The 15,553-nt window shown below is 46.2% G+C and overlaps 1 protein-coding gene across 1 annotated transcript; it reads left to right on the forward strand.

The window, feature by feature from the left end:
* Positions 1–7,654: 7,654 nt before the first annotated feature.
* DNAJC25 (DnaJ heat shock protein family (Hsp40) member C25) lies at positions 7,655–14,957 on the forward strand. Its single transcript, XM_084305030.1, has 4 exons — positions 7,655–7,982; positions 8,897–9,049; positions 10,859–11,329; positions 14,010–14,957. The coding sequence occupies exons 1-4, from the start codon at positions 7,686–7,688 to the stop codon at positions 14,130–14,132; spliced, it is 1,044 nt and encodes a 347-aa protein (XP_084161156.1). The 5' UTR covers positions 7,655–7,685; the 3' UTR covers positions 14,133–14,957.
* Positions 14,958–15,553: the final 596 nt, after the last annotated feature.

The following is a 15,553-nucleotide window of genomic DNA, read 5'->3' on the forward strand; positions in this document are numbered from 1 at the left end:
TAAAGCACAGGAGGTAAATGGACAGAGCCAGGCACTTTTCAGTGGCGTGCAGCCATCGGACAAGGAGCAATGACCAAAAACAGGCCAATACTGAGCAAACCAGCCCAATGGCTTCCAGTACGAGCCTCCACAATCACGTACAGACCACTCCTATCAAAGGCAAAAGCAACTCATACCTCCCTGACATTGTCGTGCTGTGTTTCAAATAAAATCCGGAACATACCCGAAGGTGGTAAGAAAGGTTAGCATCTCTAAGTCACTCCTTGCCCTTTCTGCTTTGACAGCAAAGTTGTGCAGCTGGAGAGCTGCAAACTTTTAAAAGTGCGCTTGCTGTGACCTGCATTCAGACCATGGCGTTCAATACCTCTGCTGGATAATTAGAGGGCAAAAAGATTTGTCCAATTCCTGTTGGTATTCTTGCTAAACTTAGGGTTCTGGTTGTCCACAGGGATCCCACTGCAGATGTTAAGTAAACAAAACAAAACGTTAACCCTGTAAAACAGGACTCGAGACATATTACAGATAAAAAAAAAGTCTAGGCAAAGCACCAGGTAAAAGCCTGGGACAAGCCACATCATCACAGCTGTGAATGAGTTAGCAGGCTGTGTACCTGAAAGCAGAAGAAACAAGCTGTGAAGTGAAATAGTTGTTAAAGAGCTTGAGACTCCTGCTCAAGAGTGACACCGAAGGGAGGATTCATAGGGCATACTGACACAGGTTCACTCGTTCTGCCTGTGGCCGTACGTTGAGCCACACAGGTCTACAAGATCTGGATCAATCAGCTTTATGAACCTGTACAAATACTGCCTGAATCAGTTAGTGGTCTGTAAAAATTGTTACCTTTTTTTCCCCACAACAGACAGCATCATCAGACAGCATCATCATGATCATCAGAACAAGATCACAAGTGTGAAACACAGGAGACGTTGCTGTAACTTAAAACACAAAGTTCCCAAAAATCGCTCTGTGAAGCTGCTGGGGTGTTGTAACAAATTCATTTTCCTCCGGGGAGGAGACCTGCTGCTAGAACAAGGAAAGAAAACAACAGACTTGGACAAAAGGTAGAAGTTGCAACTTCTGCAAGATCCAGAGGGGACAATAAACGCAAGAAGCATTTTCTCAGCGAGCTGGAGAAGATCCCTTCAAGGAAACAGATGAGACCGAAGCCTGCTGTCAGCAGCTCAGGCACAAGGCCTGAGGGCCATCTGTCTTCGCACGGAGAACGGGGAGTCCCTATTTTAAGCACTGGCACGCAGCTGCCCTGACAGCTATGCCAGAAGCCAAGCAAAGCCTGCCCGGCGCTCCCGATGCGTGCAGCCACGTCCACAGGCAGCAAGGGGACCCAGCCGGCGCTTCCAAAGGGACCGCAGGTCTCGAGACATCCTACAAGGAGGAAACCATTCGCCCAAAGGACTGATCTGATCTGCTACAAGCCGGGATTAAAGGGTGACCCAGGAGAACTCTCCTTCAGCAGAGAAGGATCGCCAGGATCCCTAAGCACGGAGCCGAAACCCTCCCCGTCCCGTTTCATGGCCCCACCGGGGACGGTGAAACCGCAGGGCTGCGATTTCAGCAGGGGGCCACCAGATTTATTACGATGAAAACGCATTGAAGCGAGAGGTCTAACTTGCTTTGCTACATACCACAGGGGGAGGAAAAAAAAAAAAAAAAAAGAAAAAAAAGAAAAAAAAGATGGCACGAGAGCACTTTGAATAAATACTGGCAACTAAAATTAACTGCTAGGGCAATCTTACGGCAAGGCGCCTTTGCCAGTCTAGGGTTAGCCATTGCCAACCCAAACTGAACCTGAAATGCAGTCCATCCAACAAAACACCTCCTGTACCGTCTCCTTTCACAAGCTGACTGATACAAGGATAACCTGTGAAGTTTTCAGAAGAACTGCAAGAAATAAGTAAAGGGGAGATGATGTTTCATGAAACAGAGCTATATTCCCATCTTAAAAGCTGCTGTTTAAGAAAACGGATTGTACAAAGGCTTCTCCTTCCTAAATCTCACGTTACACTCTCACCTAAAATTTAGGACTGCAATACTGCCTTGCTAAGCTCCAGCACCCTCTGTATTAGCTAATTGTAATGTTTATAAAATTACTGCATAGTCCATCTACTGCAAGTCTGCTGAACACGCGGATGGGGAAGACTGTCAGAGACCGAGGACTGCCTTTTAATACAGTCCAGAGGACTCCAGAGAAACATCTGGTGAGAAAGCTGAAATGAAAGGGAGAAAGGAGGAAAGGAAGCAGGCTTCGCTGGAACAACAACTGGAAAACGCAGTGCCCAGACATGCCAGGCTCTAAATAACTCACTCCAGGATCAAACTTGCACCTTCAGACCAATGGAGAAGAGCAGGGCACGCCTGGACCACTCTGAGCTTTGGGGTTCACTCCGCAACGGGGAGCCCCTTGCTCCACGAGCAAGCTTTCGGAAGGAGCAGCCCAAGTAAGATTATTCACTACTGTCATTCAGCACATCACTGATTGCATTATTTTCATCAAAAAGTTTCCCTTTATAAGGAAAGGTGAAAGCTAGCAGCCATTTCTTTAAAGAGAGATGACCGCTACACCACCCAGAACCTGGTTACGAGGTATGTGACAACCACAGTCCCAAGTCAAACTTACCCACTACCTCAGCCAGCACACCAGAAATCACGTCTGGGTTAATACCTACTCCTAGAAATATGATGTGTGCCACAGCTACCATGATGACCTTTTGCTGGGATTAAATAAACAGCCAAGAATGAACTGCATGAGTAAAAGAATGAATACCAGATGGTTTTATTTTTAAAACCCGTGCAATTAAGTCCATGCAAAGTTTGTAGTAGACATTCATGCATTTTGGCATAAACGCAACCTCTTTCCTAGCTGCTGTGTTGCATTTTCATACAACATTTCATTTTTACTAGTGTTTTCTTGAAAAACAACGCAACACACATCTACAAAAGGATGAACACAAACAAGGAGAATTTAACAACAGGCACCGTATGTGGAGAGACCTTCCATTTCCTGTATGTGGAAGAACAAAGTGGCAAGAAAACAAGATAAATCTTTGTATCCCCGCTTCCAGCAGCAGTGTCCAATTTGTGTCTACAGACATGGTGTATTTGGAATCTGAAATCCTCGAGTTACCATGGCAATGCAGTTACTGATTTGTGAGAAAATGCATGTTTCACTTCTGGCTCTCTCCAGTCTCCATTTAAAATTACGGGAGGAAATATAGGGTTCAGTACTCAAGACCACACCTCTTGCAGAAAGCGAAGGAATAGATTTCAAAACACAGATAACACACAGCATACAAGTTTTACAAGAAAGTCACGCTAACAGCAAGGCTCTGACTCGTGCTTCGTAGGCTTCCAAACCCTGTGACACGGGCCCTAGCAGAGTCAGAGCTATTTCTCAGCCTCCCTGCTTCAGAGCTGACCCTGCAGTCACTCCAGCCAAGAGCAAACCTCCAGCCTGCTACTGAAACAACACGCCCCCTCTGCCAGTTTTGCTATGTGGTAGCTTGCCAAAGGGAACAGCAGAAAGACACAGAAAGGATACAGTAAATAAATAAACAGCCTAACGTTTTCCACCCTTTTACAAGGGTGTTTCCCTACCTACTTCCTTTTATTTTACTTTTTTTTTTCCTAGTTAAAATCACATACTTCGAATGCTTGGCCTTCCTAAGGTAGCCAGCTCACTGCTTATCCATCTCTTTATCGAAGAAGTCCCCTCTGGTTTCAGCTGAGCTCAGTTCCACTTCGTGTGTCCAGGTTCTCCTCCCCGTCCTCATGCAAGATACAGAATTAGCTCCCTCTGGCACTTACTGCTATCATGTGCAGCATGTCGGCCATTCTGCACACACCTCTCAGCAGCATGTATTGGTGTAATTGCACGTCAAGCACCAGGAACACCCTTCTTTTTACGAAAAAGAGACTCAAGGAACTACTGAGACCAGGTCACGTCCAGGTAATTATACTTAATAATTTAACTACCCTCGTAGCCCCAAAAAGAGTCTTGAGTCCTCCGCAAAACACAGTAGAAAAGCAAAGCTCCGTGCATAAAGCTGGAATTTGTCTTCGCTTCCCTGAAAAAAATACAGTCTATTAGACAAATTACTGGGATTGCCACACTGAAGTATTTCCAGAAGCGTGTTTCACTGCAGCAAACAAACAAAAAAAAACTCAATTACTGAGCTCTGTCGAACCACGATGCTGCGCTCAGCGTCCCCCAGCCCTCTCTTCAAAAGGCCCTACAGCACGTAAAGGCTACTGGACACAGCTGGGTTTCGACTTCCCTGCCTCGACAGTGGGCAGTTTTTGGTACCACTACCTGCTGCAAGCAAGAGCTGTTTGCTTCCGTGCTATTCTGCATGCAGGCAGGGAACCAAACCGGCTCCCGTCCACTGTGCCGCTACTAGAATAGAAGTCAAATTCTTGTTCGGATGGTATTAGACTCTGGGAGAAAATATATCTGGCATGATTATAGTAGCAAACAGTGAGTCAGGATTTGCTGGTGCTATTCCTGGCTCTACCAGTAACCCATTACGTGCCTACAGGCAAATCACTTAAGGGAGCGTTTGCAGAGCCGGGCTCATCGCTGCATTATTTTACAAGCTCTGACTGGAAAAGGGTGGGAAGGCCTGGGGGTGAGGGAATGTTTTCTCTTTTGTCCATCCTGTTCTTCCATTTCATAGAAAATCTTTTATAAACGGTTTGACTGACGTGCCAAAATCCAAATATTTTTAACGTGCCAGGTTTAGGATCTCCATTCAACCGGCTGTCTCCTCTTCCTCAAAGTGAACTGTTCCTTCCCTTGCGCCTGAACTCTTAAAGCTTCAGGACCCGTTTAATGACTTTGCATTGATTTTTAACCTGCATTATCTTCACTCTTATGCTGCCTTCAAGTAACTAGTCCTCTAGGAGGGTAAGTACCTTCATACACAACCTAAGCAAACAGCAAGAGGTCTTGTGTTTGCCTGGTGCTGTAGATCGAAGTTTCCTATAGCTATACATATGTAAAGCAAGGAATATTGATTTTCCAGTGTGAAACTAGTAATAATTATGCTTGTTATTTTGGGACTTATCGTCATCCTAAAAAGGAACAGATTTCTTTCCAAATACCCTGAAATTCGACTATTTAAACGCACCAAAAGACGGAAAGCCCACGCGGAGGTTGTTTGGTTTCCTGCTCCTTCACCTTAAAAATAAAAGCTAATGGAAAAAGAGAGATTCAAGTAAGACTGTAGTACTTCCTATTCAGCGACAGATGAGGAACTGGGCAAGAAGAAACAAGCCAACACTCTTTCCTTCCCTGCTGGGCCAAGGAAGGTTTCCGACCACCCCATACAACCCCTCTACAACCGCTGCGGGATGCAGCGGCCCAGCACCCCGAATTACGTCACGTAACCACCAGCACGAAGCTCCTCTCACAGGGATTAATTAACACAAGGGGCCGTTTAGCACCTGATACATGGCTGAGGACTAATTTTTTTTTTTTTTTTTTTTTTTGCAGGGTCAGCATCCGGAGGCAAGGAGCCGCAGGCTGGCCGGTGACAGGAGAGGCTGTGGGATGGCAGCGGCAGGCGGGTCTGCCCCTGCTGCAATTTATCCCGGTTGCCAATGGAATAAATAGCCTGGCATTTGTGCCCTCTGCCTCAAGGGCCGGCGTAACCTGAAGATCCTTCTCGCTCCGGCGCAGGGTCCTGGGCTGTGTGGTTACATAAAGGACATCCCCACCGCCGCTGCCACCCAGCAGCGTCTAACAAAGAGACGAAACAAAGGCATCAGCCCCGCGGAGACACGCAGAGACCAACGCCGGCAAAAAAACAAAAAAAATAAATAAAATAAAATAAAATAAATAAAACAGAATAGAGGGAGGCCTCAGACCTGAAACCCAGCCGCAGAAACACAGCCCCGAGCCTTGCTGCTGCCCTTCATCCCGCACAGCCCAACGCTGAGTCATACGCGAGCTGCTCATTGCCCCTCACGCCAAAAGCGGCGACTTGACACGGCAGGGAGCGCAGAAAACATATATAAATATATATATATATATATAAATTATTATTATTATTTTTTTAAAGTTCCGTGGGCGAACGAACAGCAGGCCGGCCCCTGGAGCACAGGTCCTGCCCAGAAAGGGGGGGCAGGGACCCAACGTGGACCCCCCCCCCCAGCCCCGGGGGACCCCCAAAATCAGGCACCCCTCGCCCCTGCCGGGGGGCTCCGCACCCAGCCCGGGGTCGCCCCCCGAGGGCACCCCCCGGGACTACATCTCCCAGCCGGCCCCGTCCCCAGCCGCTCCCCCGGCCGCCCAAGGGGCTGCCCCGGGCCGGGGGGGCTGCGGGCGGCTGCCCCCCATCCCTGTCCCCCTGCCCGAGCCCCGGCGGCGCTTACTGAGCTCGTCCTGGGCGGCCGCGGCGGCCGCGGCCATGTTGTGCTGCGCAGGGAGGGAGGGAGGGAGGGAGGGAGGGCGGTGAGAGGCGAGGCGAGGCGAGGCGCACGAGCCCCGGCCCGCCTCCTTCTCCTCCTCCTCCTCCTCCTTTTCTTCTTCCTCCTCCTCCTCCTCCTCCCCGCGGCTCTCCCCACGAGGGGCAGGCGGCCCCCGCCCTCCCGCTTTATATTTAGAAAGAGCTGAGCCATCGCCCCCCCCCCCCCCGCCTTTCCCTTCCTCCTCCTCCTCCTCCTCCTCCTCCTCCTCCTCCTCCTCCTCCTCCTCCTCCTCCTCCTCCCCTCTCCTCTCCCCGCCGCCGCACTGACCCGAGTCCATGCTGACCTCCATGCCGGCGCGGGCACACGGCTGGCGAGGAGGAGGAGGAGGAAGAGGAGGAGGAGGAGGAGGAGGGACGGCAGAGCCTCGCCTCCCCCTAGCTGCAGCCGCTGCTGCACGGCCGGGGGCTGGGCTGTGTCGTGTCCCCCCCCCCCGGCTCCGCCCAGGGCCGGGCTGCCCCCGCCGGCTGGGATTTCTGGGGTAAAATCCAGGGATTTCTGCCCGGTGGGTTCATCCCAAGTGGAGCCGGGAGAGCTCCGAGGTCATCGCCCTGCCGGCGGTGGCACCCGCCCCGGTGTCGTGTGGTGTCGCGAAGCAGCGCTGTGTCGCGATAGGGGCACCTCCCCGACAGGAGAGGCGATCTCCTGGCTGGGGTTTGGGAGGGCAAGCGGTGAGAGATGAGCTGGCAGACAAAGAATCACGGAATCGCAGGATTTCTAGGTTGGAAGAGACCTCCAAGATCACCGGGTCCAACCTCTGACCTAACACTAACAGTCCCCGCTAAACCATATCCCTAAGCTCTACATCTAAAGGGATAACGCGGTGCGATACCACCTCGCTGTTTTTTTTTTTTTTTTTTTTTTTGAGGAGAGAAACGATACAGCAATAAAAAAAAAAAAAAAAGTGACAAAGTGACAAAAAAAAAAGTGATTTCTGCTCTTTGTGATTTGGCACGGGGTCGTTAATCTGTGGGGCTGCGGGTGCGAGGCTGAAACCCGCCGCGCGGAGCTGCCCCATCCCTGAACCACCCGGGGCTTCGCCAGGGGAGCGGGGGGGGGGCGTAATTATCTAGTAATTAACACTCGATAATTAATTAGGGGTGGCAATGATCCCAGCGCCCCGCCCTGCCGCCCGGAGAGCGCAGGCGCGGCCCCGGCCCCGCTCCCGGCCCCGGCTGTGGCGGCGGCTGAGGCGCTGCGAGATGGCGGCGGCGGGCGGCGGGCGGCGCTGGCTGCTCTGCCTCTGGCTGTCGGCTGCGCTGCTGCCCAGGGCGGCCCGGGGGCTGACGGAGGGGCTGTACTGCGGCCGCAGGGTGTGCTACGAGGTGCTGGGCGTCAGCCGGCAAGCCAGCAAGGCCGAGATCGCCCGAGCATACCGGCAGCTGGCCCGCAAGTACCACCCCGACCGCTACCGGGGCGAGCAGGGAGGGGAAGAGGGTGGCCCGCAGGCGGCCCACGAGAAGTTCCTGCTGGTCGCCACCGCCTACGAGACCCTCAAGGTGAAAGGGGAGAGGGGTGGGGGGCGTTCAGGCTCGGGTGCGAGCCCCCCCGCTGGGCTCCGAGCCCTCTGTGGAAAGGGGAAGAGGGTCCCGGGGTGCCGCACGCCCCTCATGAGGGTTTGGTGCTTTGGGGTGAAAATGAAGGGGCTGGGGGCGTGTGGGGCGAGCACGCCTTCAAAAGTCATCTTAATCGGTGAGCTGGGGCTGTAAGGAGAGCAAGAAGTGTGTGGCGTGGGCGAGAACGCCGCCAAGGAGTGGAGGAGAGAAAGCTGGATGTGCTTCGGGTTGAATGGGAGAGAAAAAAAGGAAAACAAACAAACAAAAAAAAAAAAACACACCTGGAGCTCTTCACCCCTTTTGGGTAGAAAAGGGGTGCAGTGGAGACTGACAAAGTTACATCTCTCGTCTCTTTCTTGCCTGGGTGGAAATGAGAAAGGCAATCAAGAAGATGAGAACAATGAGGTTTTTGCAGTGGCCTCCCCTTGGGTAGAGTTCACGGCCCCGTAGGCTGATTTTAAAAGGTCTCAGAAACAGTGGTCGTAGTGGTTTGTTCATCTGTAAGCTGCTTCCTGAGCAATACCCATCAGCTCTAGTCCACCTGGACTTCCGATTCCAAAATTAACTCATTTCAGTTGCCTGTCTTTATTTCAGTATTAAATCAACTCTTCAAGTGTGTTATTTATTTATTTAAGACTATGCACGTGAGGTGTGGGGGGGTTGGTGAGTGTGAGAACAGATCAATTTAGTGTATGAGAGTAGGACCAAAGATTTTCCTCTTTGCTTCATAGTTGGTCGGGTTACTGCAAGTTTTTTTTAACAGCGTGGTCATTCGTGAGCTGTAAAACACAAATGCAACGGGGTAAGTGAAAACAGGCTTCTGAACGCTTGCATATTTTTCATCCCTCATCCTACAGGATGAAGAAACACGTAAAGATTATGACTACATGTTGGATCATCCTGAGGAGTATTACAGGCACTATTATCACTACTACAGCAGGAGGTTGGCCCCTAAAGTGGATGTCAGAATCGTGATTCTGGTTACGGTGTGCGCCATCTCTGTGTTTCAGGTAAAATTTCATGCTTATTTGACAATGCTCAATGAATTTCTGAATCGCAGGAGAAGTATCTGCAGGTCTTGCAACATGCCAGGCTTTAAACAGCCTCAGCAAGGAGGTCTTTTTTTAATCTGCTGTGGTAAATTGCCGTGTGGTGCCCATAACAAATCTGAAGTTGGGATGTACTGAGCAGATTTTGACTGCTCTTGGTACCTTGGATGAAAGCACAGATGGTGTGATTAGTGATCGGTTTCCTGTAACAGAGTATTTCATGCAGGCAAGCGCAGCTCTCCCAAAGAAGTTATTTGGTTCTTCGTGGCAGGCTGAGAACAGCCTGTTCCTAAGCACAGACTGGAGCAGTGCTCTAGATAAGCATGCGTCAGTTTTTCAAGGTTCCCAAGTATTTTATTTTTTTAAAGAAGCCAAACTACTTGCAAACAAAATGTAAGAAGCTCAGAGAGCAGTACTAAACAGCAGGAGCGCAGTTTGATAACATGCATATCTTACATTGTAGTTGATCTTAAAAAGCAGTTGAGTGAAGTTGGCTTCACTGAAGGTGGTAGTTCCAAGTTCAAGAAAACAGTCTCTGGTTTAGATGAGAATACTTGTGCTCTTGCTGACAATTACTTCCTGGAAGGAGGTATATAACTTTTTGCTTTAGCATCCATTAGATTATTAGTTCAAAAATTCCTTTAAAAACACACACACACACAAAACCAAAAAAGGTGATATCTAGGAGGTAAAAGTACAGCTTAGTCTGTGGTACAGATGACTCTTTTTAGTTGGATATTACAAGGTATAACAAAAAAATGTTGATCAGGATTTGAGAGCTTGGAATAATAAATTTCAGTGGCATACAGAGCCAAATACTTAATTTCTCATCAGTCTTGCTTGTAAACGCGGCGTTCCATTTCAGCTGTTATTTTGGCTGTAAGTGGAGGCACTCACTTTGCCTGCAGTCCAGCTTCCAGATGATTCAATACGAGTTTACAGAGAATTAGCAAACTGATTTATCTTTCTCTTGCTTTCTGGTGTTTCCATTTCTTTGCCTTTGATACAATTGTATAGTGTGTACCTGGGTGCCCCTTTGTCTTCACAAGTGGGCGTGCTGCCTGTGTAAAAATTCAGCAGAACATGTCACACTCACTCCAGCCACTGTTCTTTCTTTTTTTTTTTCTTTTTTTTTCCCAATTGAAATTCAGAGGGTAACTGGAGATTAGAGTAGGATATTGTATCCTGTAAAGTCAATCCTGTCAGACTAATGAGATTGTGGCGTACTTAAGCCACATTTAATTAACTATGTAAAGTGGGTAATAATTTTATAATGAAATGTGCGTATACCAGCTACTTTGTTTATAAAGCTGAGGGGACTTCTGAGAATGGACATCAAAGCCTCACTTCAGAAGCCTCACTTAAGGCAATGTGAGATAACCATCTTCTCATGAAGAAACACAAATCGAACAGTGCCTTTACCCTCTGCTTGTCCTTCTTCATCGCTGTGTGTTGCTGTTTATACTGCTCGCACAGAAATATGTAAAAATATACTGCTGTTTCCCAGGCGCCTTATCATATTTGGACGAGTAATTGCAGCTTCTTTAACATTGCAGAAGTTGTGCTGTTACTTTCAGTTTTTACCCTTCCTGTAATAAAATAATAGTTAAAGGTATATGACAGCATTATTTTGTTTTTCCTGGCAAAACTCTAAGTAGAAATGTGTCTGTATAAAAACACTTTTTTTTTTTTTTATTATTTGTTTGTTTGGCTTTTTGTTTGGTTTGGTTCTGGTTTTATTCTTTAACTTTTGCTGTTGTTAAATTACAGTTCTTCAGCTGGTGGAGTAGTTACAACGAAGCTATCAACTACCTAGCTACAGTGCCGAAATACCGCATACAAGCTACTGAGATTGCCAGGCAACAAGGTTTACTCAATAGGACTAGAGAAAAAGGCAAGAACAGGCGGTCTAAAGAAGAAATCCGTGAAGAAGAGGAAGAAATCATCAAATACGTCATCAAAAATAAAATAGATATAAAAGGCGGTTACCAGAAGCCCAAGATATTTGATATCCTTCTATTTCAGATCCTTCTTGCTCCCTTTTACTTGTGCAAATACATAATTTGGTACTGTTGGTGGATTTACTGTTTCACTATTAAAGGGCAAGAATATGGTGTGAAAGAGAAGCTGTATATCATACGAAGATACATGAAAATGTCTCAGTCTCAGTTTGACAGCCTGGAAGACCATCAAAAAGAGACCTTCCTTGAACGGCAGCTGTGGATACGAGAAAACTATGAGGTGGGTAGCTGTGGTGGAGAAGCTCGTGTTGGTTATCCAGAGCTCATGGAGGGAGAGCAGGTGTTTTGTGGAGGTGTTTGGCACAGTGGTGTGGGGAGCAGTGCTTCAACTCTAGCTTTTGCTGCCTGAATTGAAAACTGTTAGAGAACCACTTGGTGTGTTTTCTTCATCTTCTCGTGCTTCTGTGCTGATGGGCAGCATCTCCTGAGCAGGCCCATGGATGGAAGAAGGGATTTCTTGGTCAGGGGTCATCTACCTGTGATTGTTGAGGAATCTGTGGATACACGAAGTAACTGTATCTGATGACAAGCTGTCCTGTGAAAACGTAGTGTAACAGAGTTCTTACAGTAGGTTGAAGACCATGCATTCTCCAAACAATGATAATTTTGTAATGAGGATTACCTGGATGACCCGAAACTCCTATTTTATTAGTCTCCTTAGCCATTCATTCCTGGCTTGTTGTAGCTGATAGAAGCTGACAGCTGATAACTGTCCCTTGATGGTTCTTTTGCCTTCAGCGAGTCTGGGGCTGTTCTTTTTACTGTGTGTCCTGCTCGACTGAAAATGGGCTATTAAATACCGGCACAACTGCTACTCTTGTCAGGGATAGCCAGTTACTAAACAGCCAGTGTGTAATTTTTCTCAAATTTCCTGTGAGAGTAGGGAAAGAACATGAGCCACAGGATGCAGTACTGACGTCTTGGGATGCCAGGAGGTGGGAGAACTGACAAAATGCTGGTATGGTATCAAAGATCATCTGTGGGCCATCTGGGTGGGAGGTTTCCAGGAGAGGAATGGAGAAGAGGAACTGGGCCTGCTTAAAACAGGGTGATGCTGCAGCTCTGCTTGTTCTGGGAAAAGACGGCAGAGCTGCCTTTGCTGCTGCTGGTGGTGCACGTCAAAGATAAGAGAATACTTCCCTAAAAACAGTCAGAGTTGGATCAATTTAGAAACTTGAAGGGGAAAGTACCTTAACTTCAATTTTAGTAAGGAAAGGATTAGCCGACAGGTTAGCCATACACGTTGAATTGAGGTGGGTTTGCTTGAAAACAATCTGGAAGTCCAAAGAGGTGGTAATGTTAGTAGTCAGAGCAGATGGCATAAGTAAAATGCACGACAGGATGGATATTCCATGGCAGAAAAACCATGCATGCTGCTTCTAACTAGTGTTGTCCTATTTGCTGAACATTAAAAAAAAAAAAGCTGTATTTGTCAGGGGTGAAGTCTGCTTAGCCCAAAGTCGTCTGTGGTGGCCAGCAGCTGATAATTGGTGAAGAATACAAGAAAGCTACGCTGACATAGCAATATTTATTCAGTGCAATAAGTGGTCTGGGAGCATCCTGAACAGGAAATGGTGTCTTTGTTGGTAGTAACTTTAATTATTTTTTTTTTAATAAACACGTCTAGCCACTTCTTGAATGTATTAATACCGTCAGTGACTACAGAACCATCTGGTTGTGAGTTCAGCAGGAAGTGCAGAGGATGGCTCCTGTTTTTTTTTTTTTTTTTTTAAGTCACGCAGACACCTACTGATTGTTATTTTTGTTATTTTATTGGAAATGGAGATTAATCGTGCCTTGTTCCCTTTTCTCGTGGTAGCTGTGCTCCTCTGTACCACTACTATATCCTTACTTGAAACTCAATCGTGCCTTTTCTAAGCTGAAAAACATGCTTTCCTGTTTCTCACAGAAAGAAACACTGAAGTATCTACTACTTTGATTGCTGAGGTTGCCTATCTGCATATTGTGTAGTTTTTCCAGTGTCCTTCTAAGACTGACTGAGGATTCAATATATTGGCACAGCATGGAGCTAAATAAAAATGTTTTACTTCCTATGTTACTTTCCTAGTAATTTTTGAAGCTTGTATGATCACTGAACCTTGAGTGGGGGTATATCTATAAACCGATCTAGAATATTTTTTTAAATCTTTCGGATGCTTGTTCGGAACCTTAAATTTAATTTCCTTACAGGAAGAATTCAGATGACATAAACCTGGATGGTGTTGAGATATACACTGTCTATCTACATGAAGAGCCTTCCAGAATAAAAGTGTTGATACTGTTGCTTTTCTTAGATACATGACTTTTATTGAAATCAGTGATGATACCATTTCTTGCCACGTTGTAATTACTTGCCATTTGGCACTACCTCTACTTACTGTAGGTATATTGACCTAGTTGAAAATTAAACGAGGAATAAAAAGATCCACTGCTGTGTAGCTGAAGGTGATCAGTCCTCTGTCTATAGAATAACTTCCAAATATGAAAACAACAGAAGTCAGAAGCTAAACTGCATTGAATGGTATGTGTGCTGAACAGGGACTCAAAATTTAGATTTTTGAGTAGATCTTTACTTTTATTCCATTGACTGCACGAGCAAAGAAGTATAGTTCCTTGCAGCACACCATCTTTCAGTGATGTAGTTTTGCTGTCAGCAAAAATTCAGAGCATTTCAACTACAGCTCGAAGGCTCCTTGGCTGAAGGCTCTTACTCTGTGTGTTAGTCAAGGTCTTCTGCTACGTTGCAATTTGGGTACCTTCACAATCAGTAACGTGACAGGTGGTTGAATTGCTAACACATACAAACCCCCCCCCCCCCCCCCCCCCCCTTTACCCCCTGCTTTGGATTCACTTCAGCTGTTTCTTCAGCCTTATTAAAAACTTTTCTTTTTGTCCATCAGGTCTATAAACAAGAACAAGAGGAGGAGTTAAAGAAGAAGATGGCCTTGGATCCCCGATGGAAGAGGTATCGGAGGTGGATGAGAAATGAAGGACCTGGAAGACTGACTTTTATCGATGATTGAAAGTTGCTGAACAAAATGAGTGCTAGTGTCAACAGTCATCTGCAAAACTTTTCACTACATCATTCAGAGTTTTATCTGCTGTGGCTCAGCAGTGATCTAAAACTCAGGAATTATTAAGTCAGGCTGAAAAATAATACAGGTTTACCATTTTTATAAGTCAGACTTATTAAACAGGCTTAGCTCAGTGTATATATCTGACATACATGGGGATCTTAATGTGGAATTCATTATTTTAAATAATGTATTTTCTCGAAGTATTTCCTACTCATGATCGATGGAACCATACCTTTAATCTTTCTGAAAACCGTTTCTAGATCTGTCCTTGAAAGTCTCTGTTTTCCTTTTTAAACTGACGGGTTCCTGCAAGCGGACACTGGAAATTTGGAAATGCGTACACAGGACTCTGCAGCAAGGGCCATTTCCTGCTTTCCTCTTCTCTCCTTCCGACTACTTTTCAACTTACTTAATTTCTGAAGCGCCAAAATGTTTTTTGATGTAGACAATATGGGGATTATACCGGACTACTACTTTTGCTATTCCCACTCCAATTGGAAATTAATTTTATTCTTTGTGGGAATAAATGATGCATGATCACCGTTTTGGTGCAAACAAGCCTTAATTCTTTGTTCTAGAGAGTGGTTCATGAAATAGCATACTTAAGTCTACTTATGTTTGGTTTTTAATCTTGTACGTTGGACTGTACCTAGCTGTTCAGAACAAGCGTACCAGTGAATATTAGTCTACTAAATGTGATACTTCTTTCACCAAAGTATTGGTAAAGGGAAAACGACCCTTTTGTTTAAAAGGACAATTTTGATGCCTTATATAAATAAAATTTTCTATAATATACGTCCTGAATTTGTTTGCAATTCTACATCTAAAGTATTTTCTTATGCTTATCTCTTCTGATTCCTCTGATCAGACCTCAGAGTACTTACAATACAACACTACCCTCTACTTTCGTCTGTAACTCTGACCAGGTCAGAGTTTCCACGATTTACGATTTCCATCTTTCTGTTTAGGAATTTTATCGGGGGTATGTATCTAGATTGGGGTGCTTCTGTCTCTTCTGACGTCTGTAAAAATCTGCATCTGTGCAGATTGCTTCTGGGAGAGAGTCTCTTAAACCCGCTGCTGCTTCCAAAGCGTGTAATAGCTGGAAGTTTTGAAATGCTTATGTTAATTTTTGAAGTAAGACTTTTATGATACTGCAGAAGTGACCTATCATAGAATCCTCTGTGTTGGAAAAGACCTTCTCCAAGTCCAACCATCAGCCTGACCTACTGAGTCCCATCACTAAGCCATGTCCCTTAGTGCTACATGTCTGTTAAATACCTCCAGGGATGGTCACACAACCACTTCTCTGAGCAGCCCATTTCAATGCTTGTAGAATTTCTGTCTTAATGTCCGATCCAAACATC

The sequence above is a fragment of the Netta rufina genome (assembly GCF_964035555.1).
Source record: "Netta rufina genome assembly, chromosome: Z".
In the NCBI taxonomy this organism is placed as follows: domain Eukaryota; kingdom Metazoa; phylum Chordata; class Aves; order Anseriformes; family Anatidae; genus Netta; species Netta rufina.

What these genes read in the sequence shown, in the direction of transcription:
- DNAJC25 (XM_084305030.1), top strand. Translation starts at nt 7,686, where the DNA reads ATGGCGGCGGCGGGCGGCGGGCGGCGCTGGCTGCTCTGCCTCTGGCTG. An exon ending in GCGCCATCTCTGTGTTTCAG is followed by an intron (nt 9,050 to 10,858) that starts GTAAAATTTCAT and finishes GTTAAATTACAG; the next exon opens with TTCTTCAGCTGGTGGAGTAG. An exon ending in GGATACGAGAAAACTATGAG is followed by an intron (nt 11,330 to 14,009) that starts GTGGGTAGCTGT and finishes TTTGTCCATCAG; the next exon opens with GTCTATAAACAAGAACAAGA.